We start from the raw sequence: 15,640 nt of genomic DNA, 5'->3' as shown, positions 1-15,640 counted from the left end.
TGGAGCTAAACTCTCTAAGCTTTTTCAATTCATTCTCTATGGTAGTTCTTATCACTACGGGTGTAATCCCACCTCCGACACAATGTCGGTTGAATCCATCTGCAGAAGAAGAACCAGAAGCAACGTTGTATATGAGGTATTTTTATATATATCTCTGAACGTGACTGTGACATCCAGCACTAAGTCTTGAACGTACAAGCCAAGTTTCCTTCATAGCACACAGTTCAATAGAAGAGCTTAAATTTCTGAAGTTTTTTCAAGTCATTATCACTACAGATGTAATCCCATCTCCGACCACAATATGGATTGCAATGGCAGATGGCGCTGTCCATATTTCCAATCGTTAACTTCACAGGAAGAAGAAGAAGCAAATCAACGCTGTAGAGAAAAAGGGGAAATAACTAAAACTGATGGCCCTAACATTAACCTATCATATCGTTGACTTATCAAGGACACTTTTGTGTTTTTGTGTTGATAAATGTTGATGATGAATGATATCATTAAAAGAAAACTTTGACACATTGACAGTGAGGAAAATACTTACAGGCGGCAAGTCCTCTGGTCGCAAAGCTTCAAATTCTGGATTTCAAACTCAGTTCATTTCTCCACTCTAAACTCTATGTTTTTTTGTTTTTTTATTGAAATAACATAATCAAACAGTTACATAAAATAACACAAATAACATAACAGCTCAAATAACAAGACAACGCAAAGACAATGATTCACACAACATGCAACGACATGGTTTCAGCGACAGCAGGGTCCATAGCAACCACCATAGCAACGGTCGGAAACATTGCATTCCTACGGTTTTCTGGCAAGACCTGAAACAACCTTCATAATAACTAACAAACTAAAAATCATATACATTCCCTGAACAAAGATTATGAAAATAAAATGCACATTTCTCACTAGAAATGTCATTAAAAGGAATTTCAATGCTGAAGCTATCCTAAAATAATGCATTTCCCCTGAGTATAAAAGGAATTTCAGCCATTTTGTTTGTTTTTGCAGACAGAAACTAGCCACTTGCACTGTGGATGCAGGCCAGTAGAAAAGAATAGGCTAAAGAAACATAAGCATCTGAAACTAATATGTTTTGCACTGTGGACCAACATAGCTACTATACATTTTGATGTGAGACTGGTTTGCAACATGATGCATGCAATTAAACTCAGCACAAATATGAAGATCCAACTAAGCAGTATAAGTCATCTTCAAAATATCCATCTATGATGTGTCAGTTCGTAACACACAAAAGATTAAGTGTAAAGTTAGTATATAAGGTATCATGTAAAAAGTCCCTGATGTAAAAAATGAATTTTGTTATACTGTCAAACACAATTTAGAAACTGAAGAGTCAGCAGTCCTGACCTTCTTAACACTTCCAGGTTTTCACTCCAATCTGGTTGTGTTTACCTTTTCATTACAAAGAGAACCATTAGTCCTCAAAAAAAGATGTTATATGATTTCTTATCCAATTTTATTTATTCTTACTCCAATTTTTAGGATTTCTGGTGAAATATTAGTATGATATTCATATCGTATATGCACCAAAGACATTATCAGACGGTTTCTGTCGCACGATTTTTGAGGTGTTGCTCACTTTCACAAAAATGGCATCACCTTTGGAGAGGTGAAACACTCCACCCAAGTAACTGTTGGATTGTTTGTAAGAGGAATGTTTGGAAAGATTGGAATATTTCCTGGACTTCAAGAGGTTAATACTTTTCCCAGTATACTTTTCAGTACGCAATTCAACAAGATGATGAAATACATCGTTGTCTGAGAAGGAAACTTTGGAGTAGACATAGTAATACCCCTCCTTCTGAATGACAAGACTTCTGTCTTTGTAGTCTATTTCATAGAGGAGAGGGTCTGCATCTGTGCTCCATGCCATAATGTCTTTTGCATGAACTACGTCTTGTCCATCTGAAAGAAAGAAAGAGAGAAGACAACACTGACAATATGAAGTCTGATATTTTTTTTTTAAATTTTGAGGCTTCAAAAATGACAAATAAACCACATGATTACCACCAGCACTTTGAGAATGTGCCTTCATTTTACAAGCAAATGACAATGTATTTTGATTTATTTTCTGCTTTGGTAATACATTTAACACCATGGTATTGGTTGGGACATCAGCGCTGCCCTCACCTGTCAGATGTGCAACTGGTTTGGAAGGAGAAATAACAGGACTGGGCCGTTTGGTGGCAGCAACATCTTGTTCTGTATGAAGACCAGACATAGACATGTCTCTAATGTGCATAAAGTAATTGAAAATATTTATCAATTAAAATTTTATTTAAATTTAAGTGCAAAACTGCTGACACATACCTGTGATGATCTTAGAGATTGATGCTGAGGTGACCTGCAATGAAAATAAAAGCAGTTCACCTCACAGTTGTGCTTGTTTATTTTTTGTTTGTGAGCATGCACATGCAGATGTGAATGCAATCACCATTGGTGCATATGCACGTTAAGAAAATAAGATGAAAAAAGTAAAAAAACAAAAAAACCCAACTATGATCTGTATGTGAGCAGATTTTAACAAACATTATAAGATCTGAATTGTGTGTAAGGACCACACTGTGTGCAGAGCAAAGTAGGACAGGTGGATGTTTTTGGTAATCTATAAAAGGTAGATCACAATCATGCTACAGGAAATACACCACTTCTTTTTCTCCACCATCCCCTGTTTGTATAGTATTTTTGTTTGCTGAATCACTAATCACCTTTACATGAAATGTGCTGCTTTTATATTATTTCATGAAACTTTTTTAATGTACTGAGGTCACTCATTTTTGTATTTTATTATTTTTGTCTTGAGATGTTACCTTAGTTTGATTAGTACATATTTGACTCACTCCAAGTAATTACATTTTAACATAAATATTACATTATGAATATAAGATGTTACTGAGACAACTAGAGGAATTCCTGTTATAAATATTTAAGACTAGCGTTTAAAGGAATTTTAAAGGTGTTATCAATGAACAGCAGTTTTCGGTTAATAGTGACAGAATACAAGTAAGAGAAAACTACTAAAAAGAAAAAGAGGAAAACTGAAAGTGAGAATAGCAGTTAAAGGTGATGAGGAAAGTGAGAGTAAAAAGGGGTTGTAAAGGAAAATTTAATTAAACAAAAAAGAAGCACTGATACTGATTGATACTCACAGATTCAATTTGGTAGAGATGGTAGATGAGACAGGCCTCTACGATCATGCTGCATAATACCACGCTCACCAGGATGAACAGCACTTTCTGTCCCACCCTGGCACACCGTTGCCCCTGGCTTAGCCTGGGTGGTACTGGAGGACAGGTGGCATGGCTGTCCATCGAGTTTACAAAAGGATACCCATCCTCAGCCATATCAACAGCGCTCTTTCTGTAACTGAAAATGAATCAGTGTGGAAATATGCTCCAGAAGTTGTCAACGAGTGTCACTTCACTGGGGACAAAGCTCAGAGTCAGATATAGAAATCCTGAGATGCATCAGTAAAGCCCCTTTGGAGGCTGTCAGAGATGCACTTGCCTGCACACGATAACTGCAAATATTAAAATGATGCTGTACCTGATGCAAATTTTTCTGGTGCAGCTACAGAACCTGACCATCAGTTACGAAGCCTCAAAGTAAAAGACGACAATTACCAAGTGGGTGAGCACAATGCATTTAACCTCCCCTTCACGCCCTCCCACGTCATTGTAATAGCAATGTTGAAATATCCATTCACACTTCCTCTCTCTCATGTTCTTGCTTAGCGGCTTGTCTCATGGTCTGACACCAACAAGTGCACCACCACCGTGGTACGGTGAGAGTTAGTGATTTGTTTAGAATAATGTATGCTCCTTCAGTTTGTTAAATGAATTGAGGGTGTAAATACTATACATATTACTCTGGATCAGATCACGATCATATTTTTAGAAAAATATTCAAGAGAGTATATTCACCTCTGAAATCAATAGTGTGTTTGTGTGATAGATGGAAGTGAACATGGAAAAAAATAAGTTATTTCAAAATACTTTATGTTCAAATACTAACATGGATGATGAGTTGTGACAGCATGATTGTAGGGTAGGACCAGATCAGGGGTAAAAGGGCCTAAGGCTGAATACACTGAATTGAAAACCTGAGAAGCATGATGTGATGGTAGAAAATTAGACCTCCAAGCAGCAGGGTGGCGTACTAAGGAGGGCTTTTGCTCTGTTGTTGACTTCTGACCTTCCAGTAGATTTTTCCTGCAAAGATAAACCAAGTATTACATAATTTAGATAGTTAAACCCTGTCACCGATACTGTCCCAGCAATTCTCACTAACATGATCAGTTACTGAGGGTTTTGTTATCAGGAAATGAGTAAATCATGGGATCAAGATAATAATTTAATTTGCTGAGCTGTATTCATAACAAAAATATACAAACATGAGATTATAAGTGATAGGAGTTTCTGGTAATATAATAATGGTGCAAAACACATGTTTAATGCAGACTTTATGCATATTCCATGATGATTTAATTGTAATTGTAATGTATTTTAAAAAGGACAAGGACAGGAAACTGAGTCAGATATGCAGTGAAAGCATCTGACCATCCATCATCATGGAACATCAAGTCTTGCCCCTGCCCCCCTGGGGATGTCAGTGGAGTTCTGTGTAAATAGGCTGGACTTTAATGTACTTCTCTGTCTCCACTCCACTTTCTTCCCCATAATAGTGAATTTCTTTCCCTGTCAGCAGTTTTTGGAGAAAAACAATCATTCATATGATGTAGTAAATGTCACTTTTGTTTCTGTCACAAGAGTACTTTTATTCACCGATGCCTCTGCTTGACTAAACTTGAGCAAGATCTCATACATTAGTGTGAGTGTAAAGACGAGTGAGTGTGGGCCTGCTTTTGTTTTTTAAAAGTCACACCATAACTCCATCATATGGAGAACCCTAAGGGGACATGGGCAAATATATATACATATGTATGGAGCATCTGTATTGAGTGGACATCCTCCACCCAGTGGGTGATTCTTACAGTATCTGCTGTCCACAGCTGCTTTATACTGTATGAAAAGCTTCTCATTCAGTTCATTAAATCCCTGCAGCATCTCAAAGCAGCAACACTGATATGTTGATAAATCTGCAGCATCTGAGATGCTGCACCAGAGCACAGTGCCGTTATGCACATTCGTTCACCGTGTTTACCTTCATTGAAACGGCTGAAAACAACACCTGGGGCCAGATATATAAATGATGTATATGAACATAAACCATGCATACGCCATTCCCCGCACATAAACTGGTGTTTATAAAAGCAGAATGTGTGGTGAGAATGTGCGCACCTCACCCATTCTTCAGACCAGGTGTACACATGTTTTTCTAAAGCAGTCTGAGGGTGATGTGATGAGGTGGAGATTAAATATAAGCTAAGAGACGAAATCTTTCAGTAAAACATTGTTTGTTTATGTTGATAACCAGCTGCACTCATTGTGTGATTGTTTTTTGTTTACACAGATTTGTAAAATGCCAATCAAAGGTGCATTTATTATGGTAACATTGATTAATTACTTTGTGTGATCAATTTTATCATTTGATTAACACAGAAGTCAACATTTTATTTTTCCACTGGCGCCGGAAGTAGAGGGTCAAGGGGCATACAGGCCATGGTTGTATTACGGACAGTAAAGTTGCTGTTTGCAGTGTTTAAGGCTTTTCTCCACACAGCACACAGATTGGTCCATGAAAACAGCAGAGAGCACAAAAGCCTCAAATTGCGTGGCTTTAATTAGCAGAGGTGTGCACACACAGAGCTCTCCACAATCACAAACCAACTTCCATGTATTTTGCTTATTTTACTTCTCTAGTATTTCACATCTATGTCATAATCTACTTAAATGTCCGCCAGAATAGGCTACAGCTGTTAATATGACTAAGGCAGGTCTGAATTTTACATTGATGTCGTTCAGGTGTCACTGAATGTATCCAGGATTTCGTGGAAACATCAGCACTGATGTACTGTTTGTTGATGTTCAGATTCTTTCCTTTGACTTTATTAAAGACCTGCAGCATCACACGGCAGCTGAAACGATAAGTGCGTCTTTAAATTGAGAGAGTGATGTGCGCGTTTACGCACGTGGCACAGCAGCGGTAACTTCATCAAAAGGATCGGTCGGGATCTGACGGTAATTAATGTTCTATGTTCTGCACATCTACACAATTGATCATCATTGACTGTATATAAAGAGGTCAACTGTTACACATAGATTCCAGGTTTCTGCGGTGGAATTGTTTGTAATAAAACAGCCCTTATGGGTCGCCCTTGCTGAAAACAGTCCTTTGTAGAACAATAAGGGGCTGCGTTAGTGTGTGGATATTGTTTAGTGTCGGTGAGAGAATGAAATATGATCCAGCAGTCCGGTTGGAATAACATATTATTGCATTTAAAGGCTGATCAGTAAAATACTGATCAGCCTTTAAATGCTGCAACCCTGTTTATTAGTGCACACATGTGGAGCGCGTCTGTGCCCGCAGAAAATACGAAAAGGCCTTAACGCACACGCACACAGAAACTTTTTTGGCCCCAGCACTTCTCTAATGAAACCGGTGCCCCTGTATTTTGCTCATCATTGCTTCTTTTCCAACTTTCTTTTCAGCAAAAGTAGCATCTCATGAGACAATCCACAACAGCAGCTAGGCCTCTTGGATCACCGTGTCTCAGAGGAAGGTATATCTGTGTGTCGTCTGCATAACAATGAAAAGAAACCTTGTGTCATTGAATGATTTGGCCAAGTGGAAGCATGTAGATGGAAAATAAAATTGGACCTAAAATAGAACCTTGCAGTACGCCACTGGTAATGTGGGTTGTGGAAGAAGTGAAGTTACCAATGGTGACCGAGAAGGTTCTTCTAAAAGGTAAGAATAAAACCAATCAAGTGCAGTGTCCTTGATGCCCACCGAGGTCTTAAGACGGTCAACTAAAATAGTGTTGTCTACTGTGTCAAAAGCTGCACTTAGATCTAAAAGAATTAAAATTGAGCTCTCCCCCTGTCAGCTGCTAAAAGGAGGTCATTAGTTAGCTTGAGGAGGGCAGTTTCTGTGCTATGTAAAGCTCTAAAACCTGACCGAAATTTCTCAAAGATGTCGTTTTGACACATAAAAGCTAAAAGTTGGGTTGAGACCACTTTTCCTAAAACTTTGCTTAAAAAGGGAAGTTTAGAAATTGGTCTAAAAATATTAAAAACAGAGGGATCGAGGTTAGGTTTCTTTAAAAGAGGTTGCACCACAGCATGTTTAAAAGTAGAAGGAAAAAGTCCATTTTCAAGGGAACTGTTGATAATCAATAAAATACTGGCGCCAACTATGTCAACAATTTTGTGGAAATAGCATCAAGGCTGCATGTAGTGGGCTTCATGTGGGCTATGATCTCAGATAAAAATGACAGTGATATAAGTTTAAAATTACTAAAAAAACAATGAATGTCCCTGCTGGTATGTAAAACATGGGCTGGGGGGGATTTGTTGCCTTATCTCCATGATCATAAGCGTGGGAACGAATTATATCTTGTCTTTGTTACCAAATCTTGGTAACACTTTATAATACAGCCCACGTTTTACTGCTGATATCTACTATACTACGATATCTAGACTATCAGACTATCTACAGATAGTCTGCATGAGAGGCATTTAGGGGATGGGCACAACTTTCTCTAGGTATTGAGAAATCGACCCGTTCGAAACAGGCATGTTTTGATTGGGACTGCACAAGTCATTTTAATGTTTGCAGTTACCTAACCCCTAACCCTGTGCAGGCAGGTGCATCTCTGACAGCCTCCAAGGCTTGATAATACATCTAAAGATTTGGTAACACTTTATAATACAGCCTGAGTTTTACAGTGTAACTTCCCATCACTTACCATGTAATTTCCCAGAACTTATGGTGTAACTTCCTTGTATGAATCCGTACATATAAAATACTTTCCGGTTCTTACTGGTACTTAAATGTAGGTACAGCGGAAGAAAACAAAACAACAAGAAATCCAGCAATCCACTCGCCAGGTATGAAGTAGGTCAGATGAACGGTTCTCGAGATATGCGAAGGACAAACTTACATACATACATAAAAACAGACAGAGATTCCTTGCTTTATATAGAGACTAGTACATGGGGCTGTATTCATAACAAAAAGATACAGATACAGATATGAGATTACAAGTGATAGGAGTTTCTGGTAATATAATAACAGTGCAAAACACGTGCTTAATGCAGACTTTATGCATGTTCCATGATGATTTAATGCATAATGTATTCCTTTAATTCATTATTAAGAGATGATAATGTCACTATGAGTTTATAACTGATTAGTTAACAATTGATGGATCATTAAACAATGATTGTTACTTCACAGTTGCTTCAAACATGAATCCAGTTGAATCTAAGGGCATTTGAACAACTTCTCTGAAAGCAGAACAGCACTTTTTCTCATAGAAATATGAAATATCTAACTGAAAGCGAGATACAAACACCTCTATGTTGCTGCCTACAGAAACAGTGGAGAAGTTTGGTAATGCTGACAAGTCATCCGATTCCCAACACAATATTAATATGACACAATTGTATTTCTTGCTCACTTCAGTACATTATAAACTGCTGACATGCCTAAACATGTCTTTTCATTCTCATATGATTTGTCAATTTGTCCCTGCTGATGTTTCTGATTCCTTGCTTGATATAGAGACTAGTACATTGCCCATTCAAATCGTGCCTGTTCAGAAAGGGCCGCTTTCTTAATACCTAAAGAGAACAATGCCCATCCCCTAAATGTTTCTCATGCAGACTATTGGTCTACGCTACAATTTACCAATGCTCCCTAAATGCCTCAAATGCAGGCTATCAGTAGATGCTACAATTACCGATTTTCTATGGTAAACTTTCTCAATTCATTCTCTATGGTAGTTCTTGTCACTAAAAACTTACATGCATACATAAATACAGACAGAGATTCCTTGCTTTATATAGAGACTAGTACATTGCCCGTTCAAATCTTGCCTGTTCGGAACGGGCCGATTTCTCAATACAGAGAACAGTGCCCATCCCCTAAACGCCGCTCATGCAGACTATTGGTAGACACTACAATTTACCATTGCTCCCTAAATGCCTGAGATGCAGCCTATTTGTAGACAAAACCATTTACCAGGGGTAAAGGGGCCCAAGGCTGAATACACTGAACTGAAATCCTGAGAAGCATGATGTAATGGTAGAAAGTTAGACCTCCATGCAGTAGGGTGACATACTAATGAGGGCTATAGCTCTGTTGTTGACCTCTGACTTTATAGTAAATTTTTCTTGCAAAGATAAATTAAGTATTACATAATTGTTAAACCCTGTCACCGATACTATCCCTGCAAGTCTCACAAACATGATCAGTTACTGAGAGTTTGTTATCAGGAAATGAGTAAATCATGGGATCAAGATAAAAATTTAATTTGCTGGGCTGTATTCATAACAAAAAGATACAGATACAGATATGAGATTATAAGTGATGGGAGTTTCTGGTAATATAATAACGGTTCAAAACAAGTGCTTAATGCAGACTTTATGCATGTTCCATGATGGTTTAATGCATAATGTATCATTAATTCCTGTAATTCATTATTAAGAGATGATAATGTCACTATGAGTTTATATCTGATTAGTTAACAATTGATGGATCATTAATCAATGATTTTTACTTCACAGTTGTTTCAAACATGAATCTAGTTGAATCTAAGGGCATTTGAACAGCTTCTCTGAAAGCAGAACAACACTTTTTCTCATAGAAATATGAAATATCTAACTGGTGGCCAGATGCAAACACCTCCATGTTGCTGCCTACAGAAAACAGAAACAGTTCTAGTAATGCTGACAAGTCATCTCATTCCTGACACAATATTAATATGACACAATTCAATTATTTGCTCACTTCAGTACATTACAAACTGCTGACATGTCTAAATATATTAGTTCATTCTCATATGATTTGTCAATGCCAAGGCACATTGATGCTTATTAAGGCCCTTAATGTTGGTTTTTCCTTTGATTTGTCACTTGCCTGTATGATCCAAGTCACTAATCACATAAACTCATACTGACTTGATTATTTCTTAAAGGTGAACTATAAGAATTTATGATACATCCTGCCTTACTCATATCAAGGCCCCTTTTCTGTGCTTTTACCCACAGCTCCCCCTATAGGATATAATGGGACATGAAAAGTACAGCATTTGATAATTGACAGTATAAAAAAAAAGAAAAAAGAAAGAAAAAACAAACTAAAGAAAATGATTCAATCAGCACAAGTACAAAGCTAAAAAAAAGTATAAAAAGCCATAAAAATACAAAAACAGTATTTACCTTCGCAGTAATCTTACAGGCCTACATGCCAGGTGTACACACACTACATAACAGGATTATATTGCACCTTGTCACCACACCTCAGTTTTGCATGAGACTGCAGTTCAGACTGCGCAGCGCTATTGGTCGACACAGAGAGTGGATCCACTCATTCAGTTTTGATCAGGGAACCAATTATCAGGCTATTCTCCAACCGTCGGAGTATGAGAGTAAGCCATTGCAGATATACAGTAAAATTGCTTTATTTTGCATGTATGACACAGAAGAACGTGTGGAATAAATGAAGTATGCACTGCAACCAGAGGATAATGATTTTTTCTGCACAGCCCTTTTTGCTGGCATGGTTTACTCTGACTGTAGGCTTGACTTTGGCTTTGGGGCCAAACCAGGACATGGAATTTACATTTCTGTTACCTGCTGGCAGCACAGAGTGTTTTTACCAAACCACCGTGAGGAACGATAGCATGGAAGTTGAATACCAGGTAAATACAGTTTTCTCTCCTGTCTGTCTGGTACAGTGACAGTGTAATGTTGTGTTTAGTTTTGGACAGCTTTATGAAAGTTTGTGAATAATGTCTAACTGAAATACCAGTGAGTAGGCTTTGGACTTTGTCTTGCATGCAGAGAGATAAGAAATCCACTACTGCTGTTGTTGCAGAACACACCTGTCCTGTGTAACAGGTAGAAAAACAAAAATGATCCAAACTGCAAAAATACATTTTAAAAGTATTTAACATGCATCCTGGTTTATCACAAACATGCATTTACAAGATGATGACACTGTAAATGCATCCAAAATATATGTTGGCCACCAAAATTAGTTTAAAATTAATGTAATATGCAAAATACAAGTACATCTGTTTGCCAGTTTTGTACTTTTGTGAAATACCTCTAAATATAGCCAGCCTGAAATTTCAAGCACACCTGTACTCAAGTCTCTCATAATGTATTGTTGAGCTCAGTCATTTTATAGTTGTGACCTTTGCCTTGTTTCACCTTCTACCATCACACCACAGTCATCAGGACTGTGTTAATGTGACGTCACAGTCAGGGCACAGAATTGGCACCAGCCACCAGTGAAATGCTGGTAATGCTGGTGAGTGGCTGGTAAAATTTTGAATATTCAGTAGCCATTTGGCCAGTGGACAAAAAAAGTTAATTTTGCACCCTGGTCAGTCCTGGCTGCTCTGCTGTGACACGTCACTGTGTGCTGAGTCAGAGAGGAGATTTTCCTGGAACAGTTGACTCATGATGCTCCAAGGCCGCTGCATAGAGGTCTCATTTATCAATCAGCTGCCTTGTCCCAAACCTTTACTAAAGAGACAGTGACAAATACAGCTCCACTGGCCTGTAGGCCGAAGGCTCCTTCCTGATGTGGAACTGTATGCCTGGCTGCACTTTCTGACACAACATTTTGAGAATATTACAGCCCACAAAAAAGGCAGAAGATCATGTATACATTTACACAGTATGAATCACTGTCTGAGAATGACAGGGTTGTGTAGAACATGGGTACAGAAAAATAGCAAACTGTGGGCCAAATCTGGCCCTCCAGCAAAAATATTTGGCCCCTTAACAGAAGCTGAAGTTTTCCCTTTTATAGATTTTAGCAGATCATTTACTTAACTCTTCATAAATTTACAGTAGATAATGCACAACACAACACAACACTCATGCAAATCCCAATAAATAGCCTATAGTGACCTCATAACATCTTATAAATTTACAAGATGCATAACACAGGGCATAAGTTGAACAAAAAAATTATCTGATCAGAAGAGATTTGTGTCAATAAAAAGCACTTATTCCTTTTGCTTTAATCATAAATGAAGCAGGCCACTGTTTACTGTGGGCGGATAACCACTTTCATTTCCCTGTGCTGTAACAGAAAGTTTGTTCATGTTTATGAGTCATTTTTGCCAAATGAGTATTAAAATAAGCTGCTGTCACTCTATTAGCCCTCATATATTAATGGAAATGATGACATCTGATGATGACATATATAACCTTAAAACAGTTTTAAAGAAACAAAACATAACTTTTTAGGCTGTGTTTTCACTGTGCCTGTACACCAGCCCCCCCAATAGACCATGCTGAAAAAAACTGGCTCATGGTTGGATCTAATGACTGACCTTGGTCCAGAGAGTTTGAATTCTTCTTGTATTGAACCTCTCACACAGAGGCTTGATATGATAAAATAAATAAATAAACCTTGAGAAAGTTAATGCAGGGCTGCTGAACTGTGTCTGAACCCATCTTTTGACAGAGAGAATTTTGGACACAGACACACAGACTGTCCCATTATTATCACTGTGGGGTTAATATTTGAGGTAGGTTGTAGTTCAATGTACTATCAAGATTTAAATTTGAATGTAAAAACAGCCTTTGCCCAGATAGTCTAATGAGTTCTTGAACTGTGAGCTGCACGTCAGGAATAAAAATGTGAAGATAACTTTGGAAATGTGAGTGAGTGCTGAATGAGTGTTACGTAGAGTCTGTACATCCTCCATTACTGAACTCTATCCCCGTGTTTCTTTTACAGGTGATAGCTGGTTCAGGTCTAGATGTTGGTTTTGCCCTTATTTCACCCAGCGGATACCGACTGGCCTCTGACTTCAGGAGATCTGACGGCATCCATATGTAGGTCACCTAATTGCTTTCCAACAACCATCTCCTTTTGATGTAATGCTCAATCCCTGCAGTACTCTTTATTTAGATCAAAACCAATTAACTAAGACTTCTAAACAAGCATTAAGGCAGCAGTCATGATTTCATCCCCCCAAATTATAATACATGAATACCTGGAAAGAAAGAGACCTCATTTCAGATCAGCACTTCCTCTCCTTTTCCAAAAACCAACCTTATATTCTATTTGCATTTTCCATTTTCAGCAGGATATTCATAAAAACAAATGTTTACACTCCACTATTTTTCAGCTGTGATTGTGTCAAGGGTAGTCGCCACCTCTCCTCAAAATTTGATACCTTCCTGCAGGGTGGATCCCACTGAGGATGGAGACTACCGGTTGTGTTTCGACAACAGCTTCAGTAAACTGTCAGTGAAGATGGTGTTCTTTGAGGTGAACATTAATAGTCGGAGCAGCTCAGGAGGAGATGAGTGGGCAGACGCAACCATGACAGAGGACATGGTGGAGTACAAACTGGAGGACATCAGGGTGAGAGGGAAAAATAAAGAGCTATTACATCTGCTGCAGCTATGATTCCCCTCTAGACAACACCTGAATCATCTCATGTCATTCTTTCTGATCTCTCAACATCCTAGCAGTCTCCTTCACCTCCTCCTGTGTACTGTTCTTGTCTTTCTCTCCCAGGCGAGGATAGACTCTGTGTACAAGCTCCTGGAGAAGAGTCGTCAGGTGCAGACAACACTGAGGGCCTTTGAGGCGAGGGATCGTTACCTTCTGGAGGATAACCTGTGGCGGGTGTCCTTCTGGTCCTGCCTCAACCTGCTTGTCATGCTCACCGTCGCCGTCACTCAGATTTACACCCTGCAAAACCTCTTTCAGGACACAAAGCGGATCTGCACATAGTCATCACAGAACTGCTACATCACCTCCCAGCAGAGATAGCAGAACCTGCGTGCCATGAGACCTGAAAGTTTGACACTAAACACTAAACTGATACATGTGTGAAAGTGTCAGTTTTACAATAGCGCCTTGATAGTTCACACATTTGGAAACCGGTTTATTATGCAGTGTGAAGTTCACTGCAGCCAAAAAGTGCTTGCTTTGATGTTTTGCGAATATGTGAGTAATAGAAATTCCTGTCATGTCAACACCTGAAAGTCATTTTTAGGGTACAGTACCGTAATATGCACACACCCATGTATGTACTTTATACACATATACAAACACAAGTAAAATACTTGTTGCACTGATATCTGCTAATAATTTCATCAGGGAATGTAGAAAACCACAGCTGTTCACACTGGAATGTTGTTTTATTTAATCTCAGACACTAAATTTCACATTTACATTTATTGCTCTACACTATGTTTTATCAAACCAATTGCCAAAACAACCCAAAATTAAAATCACACTTTAAATCTTATCTGAGAATAAAAAATAAAAAAAATTAAAACAAAAAAAAAAAGACAAAGCAATCTCCCTGATTGATTTCTCCATCTGGAGGTTACAAAGACAGCAACAGTGCAGTCACATAGATGGCAAGTTGGTTTCGGTTGATTCATTCACCTCCTTGTGGATACGTTGCAGTCCTTTCTTTCATGCAATTGCACTTTGTGATAAAAACCTACATAACGGAGTAGCTATGGATGATTCCAAATGCCTATAGAATAACAAATCAAACAAAATGAAGTGAAATACAAAAGCATCAAAAGGAAATATATACAGCATGTATTGAATTTCACTTGATTTGGGTTTTTTTTAGGCAGTTTCAATCTTCCGTAGTAGGTAAAAGCTATTGTGCATTTAAGTCACTACCGCTATCTTCTCACCCTATACTGAACTTCCTGGGACTACGCAGTTTCCTAAGCCTTCATTAAAATTTTCTGTGGTTAAACATCCTCAGTGGCAGCATTACACCATCTGAAGGGCATTTTCTGTGTGTCATCACGGAACTGAGACATGTTGCAATAATAAAAAAAACCATCCTTATGTTAAACAGTCTTGGCACAGTATCTGGTAGTGTCCCTAAAAGTTACATCATGTTACAGTTTTTGTTCAAATAAATAATTGAGTCTTCTGGAAGATTGTGTTCAAATCCAGACTATTACAACTTGATTCCAACCATGTTTGGAAATATTTTAAAAAATTAGTGTTTAGAACTATTTTTGGTAACATACGCTGTTGAAAAAATAACTTCCTCTGGTTTCAAGTTTTAAGCCTTAGTAACTCATAACAATTTTTAGGTCTTACTGGCAGTATCAGACTACAATTGGAAGCATGTAACATTAATAGTTTTGTTTTTTTTAAGTGAACTCAAAATTAGCTATCCAGTTCTTCTGTGGTCCCGTTGTTATCATGGATTGAAGTCATTTCATGTCCACTGCAGGCTGGTCAAAGTCACCACTGGTTTCGACGGGGAGCCGGGCGCCTGTTCAGGAACAATCAGCCAACATTAATCTCTCAACCTTGTGACATGCAAAACTATCCAGTCATAGGAATGGCAAGGGCATTCGTGATGAGGCAATCTGTTTAGTGAGAGGGCTACAAATCATCCTCCTACTCTTATCGGAGAATATGATTAGATACACAATCCTGATTCAAAGAACTGTTTTAAAAGATG

The 15,640-nt window shown here is 38.2% G+C and overlaps 2 protein-coding genes across 4 annotated transcripts; one reads left to right on the top strand and one right to left on the bottom strand.

The window, feature by feature from the left end:
* Positions 1-695: 695 nt before the first annotated feature.
* On the bottom strand, positions 696-3,610 carry LOC121884345 (tumor necrosis factor ligand superfamily member 14-like). Its single transcript, XM_042393115.1, has 5 exons — positions 3,574-3,610; positions 3,177-3,393; positions 2,338-2,371; positions 2,158-2,229; positions 696-1,932 (listed from the first exon to the last, which is right to left on the bottom strand). The coding sequence occupies exons 2-5, from the start codon at positions 3,369-3,371 to the stop codon at positions 1,538-1,540; spliced, it is 696 nt and encodes a 231-aa protein (XP_042249049.1). The 5' UTR covers positions 3,372-3,393; positions 3,574-3,610; the 3' UTR covers positions 696-1,537.
* Positions 3,611-6,096: 2,486 nt separating this feature from the next.
* Positions 6,097-15,615, top strand: tmed1a (transmembrane p24 trafficking protein 1a). 3 transcript variants are annotated; one of them, XM_042391710.1, is made up of 6 exons: positions 6,097-6,167; positions 6,639-6,897; positions 10,798-10,855; positions 12,916-13,013; positions 13,368-13,548; positions 13,705-15,615. In XM_042391710.1, exons 3-6 carry the CDS (start codon positions 10,838-10,840, stop codon positions 13,921-13,923), a joined length of 516 nt encoding a protein of 171 aa, XP_042247644.1. In that variant the 5' UTR covers positions 6,097-6,167; positions 6,639-6,897; positions 10,798-10,837; the 3' UTR covers positions 13,924-15,615. The 3 variants fall into 3 exon arrangements, with proteins under 3 accessions (XP_042247644.1, XP_042247643.1, XP_042247642.1); XM_042391709.1 differs by having other exon boundaries at positions 10,700-10,855; XM_042391708.1 differs by lacking the exons at positions 6,097-6,167; positions 6,639-6,897 and having other exon boundaries at positions 10,292-10,855.
* The last annotated feature ends 25 nt before the right edge of the window (positions 15,616-15,640 follow it).

This window comes from Thunnus maccoyii, chromosome 18 (genome assembly GCF_910596095.1).
Source record: "Thunnus maccoyii chromosome 18, fThuMac1.1, whole genome shotgun sequence".
In the NCBI taxonomy this organism is placed as follows: domain Eukaryota; kingdom Metazoa; phylum Chordata; class Actinopteri; order Scombriformes; family Scombridae; genus Thunnus; species Thunnus maccoyii.
This window is presented reverse-complemented; position numbering and strand designations above follow the sequence as displayed.